This window comes from Perkinsus marinus (assembly GCF_000006405.1).
Source record: "Perkinsus marinus ATCC 50983 genomic scaffold scf_1104296973372, whole genome shotgun sequence".
In the NCBI taxonomy this organism is placed as follows: Eukaryota; Perkinsozoa; order Perkinsida; family Perkinsidae; genus Perkinsus; species Perkinsus marinus.
In genome coordinates, this window is record NW_003201432.1 from 237 (window position 1) to 12,989 (window position 12,753).

The window sequence follows — 12,753 nt, forward strand, 5'->3', positions numbered from 1 at the left end:
GAAGCCTTAGTCGTAGTGCTCGTAGTAGTAGAAGCTACCGATGTGGTAGTCGAAATTATGGTCGGAGAGGTGGTAGTCGTAGATGATCCCGTTAACGTCGAAGTCTTCACCTTTTTGAGTCCACGACTCATACCAGAATCCAACATACGTTGGCGCTCATTATAATCCTTGCTGATAGCATCTATTCTACGTTCATAACTTTGTCTAGAAATATCTAAGTCCACAGCCGAGGCCTCATGGACGGTCCCCATGCTATTAGAAACCGATGAAGAAATAGAGAAATCGCAATTGTTGTAAGTAAGCCCAAGGTCCTTCGACGCAACTTGATCCACTCCATAGGTCTTCACGGCTCCGCATGTCAGAGAGAGCAGAGAGAAAATAGACAGCACGGTATGGGCGCGGGCAACCATCATAGGAGAGGGTAAAATTGAGGAACTGAAGAATAGTAGAAAATCAATAAACTGAACAACTGACTTTGAATTGGACATTGTTGGATGAGGCACGAGGGGAGAGGGCGTAGAGCGAGCGCAACGTATTGAAACGACTGTAGGTATCTCACCAAGCGTTTGCGTGCAAAAACTTTGTGACACTCTCCTTCGTGCGGAGAGGCGGGCTGTAGGTAGTCTTAGACTTCCGATGCTATCACAACGCCAAGGTTTTAGATTAGAACTTCAACAAGTATGGCGATATGATTGACTTCATGGAGGAGATACAACAACGACAAATTGTCAATTGAGCCTCTTGTCTACTAGGCCTTCTCGGAGAAGGGGCGGAGCTCGCGTCATTCACACATGAACTCGAACGCACACATTGGTTTTTCGGGTATCAGGCTGTCGGTTCTTGTCAAGAACAGCTATGTGATGATGCTGGTGAGAATTGGGTATACCTCCATACAAGCCACCCATGGTGCAACCAATACATCTACAACAACAGTCAATGTGTGGTCCTTTCGATTAACCAGACTGTCACTAAAACTACAGACGTTATTATCTCCCACCCGAAAAATCTACTGCATTGACGTCACAACTGGGGGCTTCGGTAACGCCATGAGGAGTTTCCTCATATACGAACTCGGGCAGATATCAATGGCATTTTCCCAAAATTTCCATAACTTCAGCAACACTCGGTAGTTGATCATGTGCCAATACAGTTACTAACACCTGTGTGATGTAACTAGATGTAAACCATCATGAAAACGCGATGGATAACAACGACTGTTACATCATCATTTAGTGCAGCAACATTTCCCTACGATTTTGACGAAAAGTTCGGGTCAATTACGAGATCTAAGGGAGAACGACAAAACCCAAGAAGGTTTGTCGCTCGTTATTAGCAGTTCGGGGTTTCTGGTTTACCCTTCAACTTGTCTTCATCGGATTTTGTCGCTCTTCCTTGGATCACCCCGAAAAGTTAGGAACAAAATTGTTGCTGTATTTCATCTTGCGTTGTTCGTGCAGTTTTCGTGCAATCTGGTCGCCGCCGCGAGGGGGATGATATCAAAAAAATGTTTTTGCGGTTAAATGTCTGATAAAATAACTTCGTTGTTGGACGACCTATGGACGTCGCTGAATGCTACTGCCCTAGACGGAGGGCGGATCGAGATACCAAGTACTGCTAGAAATTACCGCGCGCCACGAAATTGTCTCGGATCAGGCGTCCTATTATCCGGCGGACCTGCGACTATAATAGAGGCTATTGAATGGCGAGTGGATTGGCCGTGGGTGAGACGAGTTGGGAAAATTATGGTATTATTGGAATTTCACGGAGACCCGTTTTACGTGAAGTGGCGTCGTAAAACTCGGTGAAAAACGCGATATATTCGCGGTGATATGCAGTAGTCGTGAAATATGTTTTTCACTGGTGTTTTTCATATCACTAGGGTCAAGAAACTCCATTATTAATAGAGTTTCACGACCGTGATATGAACAACGCGTTTTATATGTGAAATAAAACGCCAGTTTACACCGTTTTACGGGTGAAACTCTGATACGAAGTCGATGGAGAAATTAGTTTTTATACTTCAAGTTTGACATTTTCATATATATAGTACTCACGAATAAATAATGTTAATAATAGAGTTTCACGACCGTGATATGAAAAACACCAGTGGTAGAAATATTTCACTCACGTGAAACGGGTCGTGAAACTCCAACAAAATATTCTTTGTATTTTTCTATCAGATTCTTCTCCCGTGTTGCGTCGCTTTATCGGCTGTTATGCTTCTCGTTAGTAACTACCAAAACACCACCCTTGCAATCAGCGTTGGATCTATCGCTGCTATTTGTGGAGCATGTAATAGTCTAGTTGGATAACATTCATGGCTGTCATCATAGAGGTCGTCGGTTCGATTCTTGCTGTAGGCCTCGAGACTTTTAACACATGGGGAAACGAACATTGGGCATCCTTCAGTTCGCAGAAGTAATATCATTTCCGAAACGAATATATTCCGATGAGATTTGATCGGTTACACTCATGTGAATTTTCATTCGCGGTTATTTTCGCGAGCACTTCAAGAAATTTTTCTATCACTTTTTTTACAGGAAATATTTTGGAAATTTCAGAAAAAGAATTTTTTATGAATTTGAAAGTTATTTTCTCATCAACAATATGGTGGTATTAGAATTTACGCAACGATCAGAAGTATGTTGTTTTTTTCTACGAAATTTATTTTTTTCGAAGGACCTTTTTGAACCCACGTATGTAAACTCGACATAGAATTTATTTTTTTTGATAAAATTCAGCATTTGCAGTTACTTCGACCCCAACGGACTTTTCATCGCAGTTTTCGTTGGGCTGCCCTTGATGGTAGTCTCGCTGGTAGTAGTCGGTGTACTACTATTGCAATTGGTATCAACAGGGAGGGTATCTTACGCACAGGGAAGAATTTGGAAAATGCGTTTTTTTTTATTTTTTGGGGTTTTTTTGTAAACTTTTTGGATTTATACTATTTTTCTGTATTTTGTTTACTTCAATTGAATTCGAAAATTTTCGCGGAAAATATCGATCTTTTTGCAGGCCTAGGAAGAATGTTTCAGGGGTGTGTTTGTTCTTTTATGGAAAAAATATGATGTAATTTTTTGTGAAACTTTCACGGGCCCATTTTTTATTTCTCATCTTGAGATCAATCGCAGTAAAATATAAATTTCCTGAAATACCATCTATTTGGCTTTTCGTAAAATCGCTCATTTTTCCGGAAAATTTATTTTTTTTCACACATTGTATTCCGCTAAACAAATGGATTTTTCCGACTTTTCCTTGGAAATTTTCTGATTGAATTTTAATTTTAAAATCACCCAATATGACAGGCTGTTGGTATCGCAGGAATATATTCGTTTTTCTCACCTGAGTCGACCAATTATAGAAGTTTATAGGTGTCAATGAGAATTTCCCAAAATTTTCTCAGAAAATTTTCATATCGCTATCAACATATGTGTTTGACCATGTCGTGTTCTTCCTGTTGTTCAGATCACTTTGGGTCTCCGATCAACGGCACTTCGAATGCGTGTTGCTCAGAAAAAGGAGAAGAAAAAATCGGAATAATTTGTGGTTTTTGTTATGCGCATGTTGTGTTTTTGCCAAGAAAAATTTTTTTCCCAAAAAACTTTTTGCCCGTAGAAGAAACGGAATAGGCCCGTCTTTGTGGTTGATCTTGTGTGTGCCCTTTTGTATTCAGTTCAGCATCATCGCAATCGATCAAGGCTTATGCATATGGAAAACAGAAATTTTCGATTCGGCAAAACTTTTTTTCTCGGAAAAAATAGACATGAAATTTATTAGTGTAATTTTCATTTTTTCCACGGAAAGTTGACCGTTTTTTTTCCAGCATGATGTTTGAAATTTACCAGAAATCTTCAGCATTTGTTTGATAGGCCTCGAGCGGACATGTTTTGAATCTTTTAGTATCTTACTGTCCCCTTATGCCTCCGACCAACCCTCGTATTTTCCGTTTGGTCACATATAACATTTTTGGATTTCGAAAAGGAACTCCATCACAAATCGCCGCGTATTTGCGCGCACTAATGCCGATCGACGTTTTGTGTCTAAATGAAGTCTCAATAAAAGACGACCGGCTGAAGGAGCTCTCGAGCCTTCTGGGAAAAGAATATAAAAGTATATTTTTCAGCACTACTTCTGCAAAAAACCCGCAGTTTGGTAACGCCGTTATTACTCGGTTGCCTGTGAAGTCAGCGAGTCGGATTTCTCTCGAGGGCGGCTCGAGAGTTTTGTGGCGCGGTGAAGCTGTTCAGATTATCAGGAACGGCGTGTTGGTTGACTTTGACGGTTTTTCGGTTTGCTGTACCCATCTTGATCACATGCGGGAAGAAGAGCGAGTTAAACAGATCAACAGTTTGATAGAAAAACTGCAAAATCGATTCGATTCTGAGCGACCGCATCTAATCATGGGAGATTTGAATGAATTGTCAAGAGCGGATTATTCCCCCACCGAATGGGCGAATTTGCAACTGCGACATGATAACTTTGGGTGGCCTTTTGAGTACGATGAAGTTACTAGTAGACTCCAACGAGCTGAGTATGTTGACGTACTTCGTCACTATGGAGATCTCACCAAGACAGCGCACACGCAAGAAGATACTCCTCTGTATCGAATTGATTATGCGTGGGCGAGCAAGGCGGCTATCGATCGAGTTAGGGATGGTTTTGTACACTGTGGAGAAGAAGTCGATAAATTGAAGTTATGCAGCGATCATTATGCTGTGGTGGTTGATGCGGCCTTGTGAATAATTTTGTGGCGCGTGACGGATCTGGGGAGGAGTATTATGCAGTACTAGTTGTGTGATTGTGTATTATTTACGGTTCCTAATGAAATGAGTTGTGTTGAGTAACTAGGCCTTCTCGGAGAAGGGGCGGAGCTCGGCATCCGGGTTCGATTCCCATGCCTGGCGTTTTTCTGCAAAAATATGTTTTTTGCACGGAAATCTACATGGTCCGGGTGGAACCCTAATTTCGTATTTTTTGTAGTATCCCCAGAGCGAGAGCTATCGAATGGTGTATAGCGTGTGATCATAACCTCTCTAGATCGAGCTGGATAATTTGTACGCACGCACGCACGCACGCACAAAGTGTTAGCAAAGTGAGAGAATACGCTTCGCTCGCTCCGCAGTTTTGTGGCGCGTGACGGTATTTCGGAAGTATTATGTAGTAGAGGCGTTGTGTACAATCTGGTGAGATGAGTTGAGTAATTTTGTGGCGCGTGACGGTCCTGCTCAGAACGCAAGACGAATATTGGTTGGTATTATACTGCGGACATATTGTGAGAGCTTGTGTCGATCACCTTCTTACCACACCTTGCACATTTACCCTTCTTATACGCACTGAAAATAATTGCAGCTGTAAAAGTTGCATAAAAATGCTCCATTGTCCTTACCAGTAGTTACAGTATTTGTTTTGGTTCATGACGCTGTTCTTGCAGGATTTGCATCTGACAACCCGACCTAGCTAATCCCGCACAGGTTCGATCCCGGCCGCTTACACATGAGTAGACTTATCCTCTTTTTTAATCAATTTATTCACTCCGACATCCTTACGATCTGAAAGATTCATTCGAGGTCCAATAGAAGGCCGTCTTACCCTTGTGTTGCTCCCCAGTGGTGGAACGATACACGTCAGGTGTCGCTAACTTGGCCAGTTTCTTCTCACACTTCGCACAAACCATAGAACTATAAACTATAGAATACCATCGTCAATCCATTAGCTCAGTTGGACAAAGAGTCGATCTAAGAATGCCTACACCCGGGTTCGATTCCCACAAGCACCATTTTCAAAAACACAATAACCTCGCACTAGAAAATCGCCACATATCCATGCGTTTCATGGTAGAAACTAATGCTATATGTACAATCGATCACCATGGCGCGCGCTAAGTGCACTAGTTCATGATGCTGGCTTGCTGGCATTCGAGTCTCTCCGTGCACTTATAGCACTCGATATCCGTATAGAGCCCAGCTGGAGAGGCGGCGGAGGAAGCCCTCCTGCGTTGAGGAATTGCAAGAGTGATCAAGATTGCAAGATCTCCCACTTCGTCCCAACGTTGGCGGTCTCGGCGTTGTCGATGATATTAGCGGTAAGAGCTGGCCTACTGTAGGGCGCGACTGGGGGTGACTATAGCGGCGCCAAGGTTGCTGCTGGTCTAATACAGGAAATATGCACATGATCAACTAAAGTTTTTGGTGACAATCTGGAAATTCTGAGAAAGTTTAAGGGAATTCTCGTTGGTTTCTGTACATTTCTACCAGGATTCGTACATAAACTCCTATAATTAGTGAGGAAACTCCTGAACTCAGCAGCTGAGGGGAGCGACATAAATACAATACCTGTTGAGAGCGTTAGATATGAACGTGGTCGATGCGGGCTGCTGTATGTAGTAGGCGTATCTTAAATCGATCACGTGATCGATTATAGGGGACACTTTATACTACAAGTAGAAGGTAGTGAGAGCCTAGCGGATCTTCGCTGTGCGCTCTCAGTCGAGGAACTGTAAAAAAGCGCCTACCAGGGATCGATCCGACGACCTTTCGATTACCTACGTAATTCCGCGATCGCTAACGTCCTGAATATAGTAGTCGGTGGAGGGACGAGGCCCATGGTCCTCTCTGTGAATCTTGAAATCTTACACTCACTTACATTTCCTCAACGCACCTTCCTTCCGAGTCATTGCCAGTATATGAGCTTCTGATTTCGCGTGTTGTGAGAGGGCCGCTTCCAAAACCTTCAGCGTGCGCAAAAAATATCTTTTGGGCGAGTGAGCCTCACCGGAACTCTCAGGTGTGGAAGATTCCACTGAGATGGTCCATCGGTCGGACTGGGCATACCATCGGACTCGCAAACCTCACAGCGGCTGAAAGGGGACATGATTTGAATCTTACACGCTTGAACCTAAGATTCTTCTTACAGAATATCAACTTCGTGATCCAAAACCAACCATCCAAAATACTTCTTCTGAGAAGACAACAACCGAAGAAAATCATTCAATCGGTTTTTGTCAAAGTAAATTTGTGGAGAACAAAATCGCAATTGTGAAGTTCAGAGATACACACAACCGTTGATATAATTATATGATCATCTTCTCTATAGTTTCACTCTTGATATGGAACAACATATTTCACTTAGCACAATTGCGGTATCGGAAATATATACGCCTTATATGAAGTATTACACCACTTCACGTTAAACGGGTGAGACTCTACTATGGCTGGTCAATGAACTCAGTGTTCACAGTTACATCTAGTCTCGAATGGAAATCGATCACGTAATCGATTTAGAATATTAGGAATTTGCCCTACCGCTAGAAGCCTGGCCTGTCCCCTCGAAGTCCTTTCAGAATCTCCTTCTGGCGCAAAGGAAGAGGAAGAGCTCTGCTATGAAGAAGGTGCCAGGTTCGATCCCCGGCAAGGGAATTTTAAAACTTACATTATTCCCAGCACTTTGAGAGCCCCTCCGTGATCGACTACCCTAAGAGAGTGCCGGTTTCGAACCTCTTCCGTATCTTACCAAGGCAACCTCAAGATACCCACCGAAGATTTATGAGCTTGGCTCCTGCATCGCTCCGCCGCGCATTTTCGTTCGATTTTGTTCCGCTGCTGTTCGAGTTGTTGCCTACTTGCAAAATCTTGCAATCTTGCATTTCCTCAACGCACCTCGTAGCGTTCAAACGCCGAATAGTTGCTGCATTCCATACGCGACGGCGGTCCACACTACTACTACCTGCATATCTTAGGTTCGAGCGAGCAAGATACAGATGAGGCCCGGAAACGTACCATCGTGATGATAGATTTTTCCTGCGTACAAAATCTGCGGCGGTAGGAGAGGCGGCTCTTCGGCGCCGATACAGGTTACTCGCGGAAAGGTTATGGAATTCATAATGTGGAAATCTAGAACTGAAAGGAACCTATTCCGTATCTTGCATAGAGGAACCTATTCCGTATCTTGCATAGGACAACCTATTCCGTATCTTGCATAGAGGAACCTATTCCGTATCTTCCATAAAGGAACCTATTCCGTATCTTGCATAGAGGAACCTATTCCGTATCTTGCATAGAGGAACCTATTCCGTATCTTGCATAGAGGAACCTATTCCGTATCTTGCATAGAGGAACCTATTCCGTATCTTCCATAGAGGAACCTATTCCGTATCTTCCATAGAGGTACCTATTCCGTATCTTGCATAGAGGAACCTATTCCGTATCTTGCATAGAGGAACCTAATCCGTATCTTCCATAGAGGAACCTATTCCGTACCTTACATACAACAACCTAAGATACCCGTGGAAGGAAACGCCCATAAAAAGATCTTAGCGAATTTCTATCTTGGCCCGATCCCAACCTATTCCGTATCTTACATAGGAGAACCTAAGATACTCAACTCCCAGAAGAGAAATAAACTAGCCGTTAAATTTAAAACTAGTTTCCGATAACACGCACATGAGCAACTACCAGAAAAAAAAAGGAAATTTTGATGAAAATTTCGGGAATTCTTATTGGTTTTTTTCACATTTTTCACCCAAGCCTTGTGTGAATTTTCATAATTTAGTAAAACCGAAATTCCTGAGCTCAGCTGAGGAAACCAAACAAATATTCCTCCATCACTGATCTCTGCCCGAGTCCACCGAAGAATTCTTGTGCCACCCAACCTATTCCGTATCTTAAACCGATGAACCTAAGATACCCTATCCCTGTTAACACAAGTCTTCATGATCGAAAATGTAACAGCGGAGCGAAGGTATTTTTATTTGCAATTTTTCAGCGGATAATTGAACTTCAGTAAATTTCGTTTTTTCCCTCGCATCGATGCAACTTCGACTTGGGCAGTTGCTGCAGCTCTCTGAATGACGATTATACATGCGTGAAAAATTCCGATCCCGCGAAAATATTACCCTTCATCGTTTGACTCATAGAAGTCATGGGCAGTATCTCCGTCATCATCAGCGTATATTTCTGGGCCGCCACCAAGTCCCTGAGAAAAACGCCCCTGGGGGGATTCGATCCGGCGACCTTTCGATTACCTGGATCCCTCCCCGAGCATTAGGAGAATATAAAATCGCTGGATCTTCTTTTTTATCATTCTTCTTCGCTCGCTTTAGATTTCCGTCACTCCCCACAAAACTATCCATTTTACCGCGCGCCATGAAATTAGTATAAGCCAGCCCAAAAGGTATCCAAAATATATGCGATAACAGAAATCCGCAGGACCATACAGTTATACTCCATTGATGAGATAGATAACACCAAAAGATTCCTCCCACGCACGCGAGGTTCCCCCGTGAAAGATACGGAATAGGCCCGAAATTGACCGAAAGATATTCCCTCGGTACGAGCGAAAATACAATCGGGAAACTCATCAAAAATGCCGAGGGAAAATCCCCCAGAATTTTCAAGTCCACAGCAACGACCAGAAAAGATACGAATAGGCGTATCTTTGGAAATCTTCCGAGTGCGGTGATGATAACTGGTAAAATCATAATCGCACAATACAGAGGAGGTTGCAGTTGATAATATACACATACGAATGACACCAACGGGAAGAAGAGGGAGACGTTGAAATTAGTGACGTATCCCATCCAAAGTTCTGACGTGTCACCACGTGTGTCACCAATGAGGAGGTTGGCGAGGACGGCGCTAGCTGGGGGGACTAGTGCGAGGATGCAACAAAGAGTGCAAAGGCCCTGACAAGAAAAGAAGGATGGTAAATTTTACGGAAAAATTGGATTTTTTTGGGAAAAAATATGTTAATGGAGTTGGTATAAACCTGCAGTTTTGAAAAACTTGTATTAATGAACCTATGTTGAATTTCAGATGCGCCGAAAAATGATTTCAATGGAGTTTCACCCTAGTGATATGAAAAACACATTTCACGACTACTGCATATCGCCGCGAATATCGCCTTTTTCACCGAGTTTTACGACGCCACTTCACGTAAAACGGGTTGTGAAACTCCAGTGCTTCATAGAATTTCGAAACAATTCCGATTCCGATCAAACATACTGCTGCTAAAAATCGAGTTTAGATTTTCCGGAGTCGCCGATTTCACGAAAATTATTTTCCAACTAACGTCAATTTTCGAAAAAATCGCAAACACTTTTGATCAAAAAAATTTACGACATTCAAAAACATAACTGCAGAAAAAAGACAGAAAAATCTTTGAGAATCTTAGGTTGAATCGCGCGGTATCCAAAGTTTAAGATACTAAACTCGTCGGCGCACAGCGAAAGATACCCTTTGGGTGAACTTTCCTGTGCTGCGCATAATTTTCGGAAAAAAATTGGAAAAATTGTACACCATTGAAAAAATATTTTCGCTTTCCTTAACTGAGCTCAGGAGTTTATATACAATTCTCAGTGGAAACCACCGGAAACTTAACAAAATTTCCCGAGAATTTTTATATTGTCATCAACGCATGTGCACATTGAAGTTTCACCCGTTTTACGTGGAGTAGCGTAAAACTCGGTGAAAAACGCGATTTTCGCGGTGATATGCAGTAGTCGTGAAATATCTTTTTCACTAGCGTTTTTCATATAACGGTCGTGAAACTCGATTATTATATATTTTCGTAAAATTTTGTTCCCTCCCAAATGTACATAGGCAGATTTAGTTCGAAAAAAAATTCAGAGAATTTTATATTTTTTTTGGAAAAAAATGTCGGTTCATTTTCCTCCGAGTTCCCGGAAAAATGGTTAAAGAAAAATATATAAACTTTACTGAAAATTTTGTATGAAAATCCGAGAAAAACATTTTTCATTGGAAGCTGAAAATTTTTCTCGCAATTTTCCAAAAATCCTATTTTTCGAAATTTTACTTCCTCCCTTATTACAGTTCGTTCCTCCGGATCTCTATAACCGCTGAGCTCCGTAGTAATCCGTAATCGGTAGTTTTTTACCCCAGCAAAAACAGCCAAAATAATCGTCGAATACGCCCAAAGTAAGTTGTCAATACGAACGTATTTTCCACGTAAATATACAAAGCCCGTCACAATCGCACTGCAGAAAAGCAAACATATTCCGACGATTTCCGGAATGCCCGGGGTCGCTGAAAGTAGTTTCAAATGTACAGGTAAAGTTGATAGCAATAGAAAAATCGCATATAAGCGAATATTTTTCTGCGAAATCGTTTTTGATTCCTCATCGAGAACAGCTAGTGAGTTTTCAGGCTGTTGTTGTTGTTGTTGTTGGAGGAAGAGAGCCTTGACTCGATCGAGCATCGGGACGAATGTAAACTAAATTTAACATCATATTCTTGATAATACAAAGAGAAAGTAGATTGGCAGATGGGACTAAACTCATTAGCATGATGAAAGTAGGCGCAATTTAAAAGGGCTAAAACTGATCTCTCGAGAGCTAATGCGCATCGAACTAGTCGAACTAAGCCGTAGTAGGCTTTAAACTAATATGAAGTGTATACCATAAAATTTCGAATCAATACTATTTGTAATCTGGTAACACTATGAAGATTCCTCCTTAGTGTTGGAATTAATATGCTACCTTTCCTCAGCAATTGTAGGAGCTCACATACTAATCCGAATTTTAATATTATCCGACTAGTCAACGCGACTAGTACTCATGTGAAAACGGAGAGTAAAATACAGTCATAGTATCAATTTAATTAGCAACAAATCTCAGCATCTACCTCACTGGAGCATTTCGCGCACGCCCGATAATAATAGCAGATCATTCGGTGCTGCGACATTATGTGACTGATTATATGCATATTTTCCCACATTGGTTGAACTATGATCTCTGCCATTATCGAGGTGATACCTGAAGTAAACATAACATAGAGTTATAAGATTAAGTTCATTAATTGCTGTAGCATTGGTATGGTATCTTAGGTTGGGTGCAGGAGGATACAGAACAGGTCCGTTTCGGGAACAACAAGTTTGTGGGCGAGCGCTACTTTATGTGATGTCGCGCCCGCCTGAACCATCGAACAAGGCGCATCATGCGATCGGTGTGCATCAATCGTAACGGCCCGGTTATAGGCGTCGAGTTGACAGTGCAATGGGCCTCTTCAAGGTGGACTACCTTCAAGTGTGTAGAGCGAGTCCTTCATCGTATTCTGAAATCACGCATAGAAATATCATACCAAATCTCATTGAACCTCATGTTTGAATGTTCATGTTGGATCACTATTGCCAATAGTGATCCAACATGAACAATAGTCTATTGGACCCGATCCGTATCTTGCACGCTCAACCTCAGGATATTTCTGACTGTTTTCGTGATGGGTTACCTCGTGTTCTACTAGATATCTCTCAGGTGCCTGTAGTTGTTGTTGTTGTTGTTGATGATGATGATGATGATGATGATCGTTAGCACGTTACTATTGTATTTACAGTTGATAATCGTTTCACATATGACTGGTATAATCCACCCTAACATATAATCACGCTTCTTTACCTGGGACAGCAACGTCGTCAAGAAAATCTTGAATATTTGTTATCACCATATTACTAAGCCTTGATGGCTTCATCATGATCGAAAATATCGAGACTAGTGCGAGAGTATTACTTTGTCATCATCCCAGCACTTGACACGTGGTTGCGCGCAATCTCAATATATATGATTAGGAAACAGCTGTCTTATGATTCTCATCCCACTAGAGTGGTGGCTAACGCGAGTCCTAGTGTATTCATTGGCCTTATTATGAGAGCTTTGTCGTTATTTCTAAGATACATATTTTTAATCAACGATGATCACGTAGGCGACCTAATCCGTATCTTTGTATGAGCAACCTAAGATACGCC

The 12,753-nt window shown here is 42.0% G+C and overlaps 3 protein-coding genes across 3 annotated transcripts; 2 read left to right on the top strand and 1 right to left on the bottom strand.

Moving 5' to 3' along the window:
* Nucleotides 1–1,520: 1,520 nt before the first annotated feature.
* Pmar_PMAR026685 (hypothetical protein) lies at nt 1,521–1,901 on the top strand (the record flags this gene model as incomplete). Its single annotated transcript, XM_002766198.1, has 3 exons — nt 1,521–1,608; nt 1,654–1,717; nt 1,880–1,901. The coding sequence occupies 3 exons, from the start codon at nt 1,521–1,523 to the stop codon at nt 1,899–1,901; spliced, it is 174 nt and encodes a 57-aa protein (XP_002766244.1).
* A 416-nt stretch (nt 1,902–2,317) lies between these two features.
* Nucleotides 2,318–3,540, top strand: Pmar_PMAR026686 (conserved hypothetical protein; the record flags this gene model as incomplete). Its single annotated transcript, XM_002766199.1, has 3 exons — nt 2,318–2,418; nt 2,751–2,817; nt 3,466–3,540. The coding sequence occupies 3 exons, from the start codon at nt 2,318–2,320 to the stop codon at nt 3,538–3,540; spliced, it is 243 nt and encodes an 80-aa protein (XP_002766245.1).
* Nucleotides 3,541–5,254: 1,714 nt separating this feature from the next.
* Nucleotides 5,255–5,674, bottom strand: Pmar_PMAR026687 (conserved hypothetical protein; the record flags this gene model as incomplete). Its single annotated transcript, XM_002766200.1, has 4 exons — nt 5,255–5,333; nt 5,387–5,440; nt 5,492–5,549; nt 5,590–5,674. 4 exons carry the CDS (start codon nt 5,672–5,674, stop codon nt 5,255–5,257), a joined length of 276 nt encoding a protein of 91 aa, XP_002766246.1.
* Nucleotides 5,675–12,753: the final 7,079 nt, after the last annotated feature.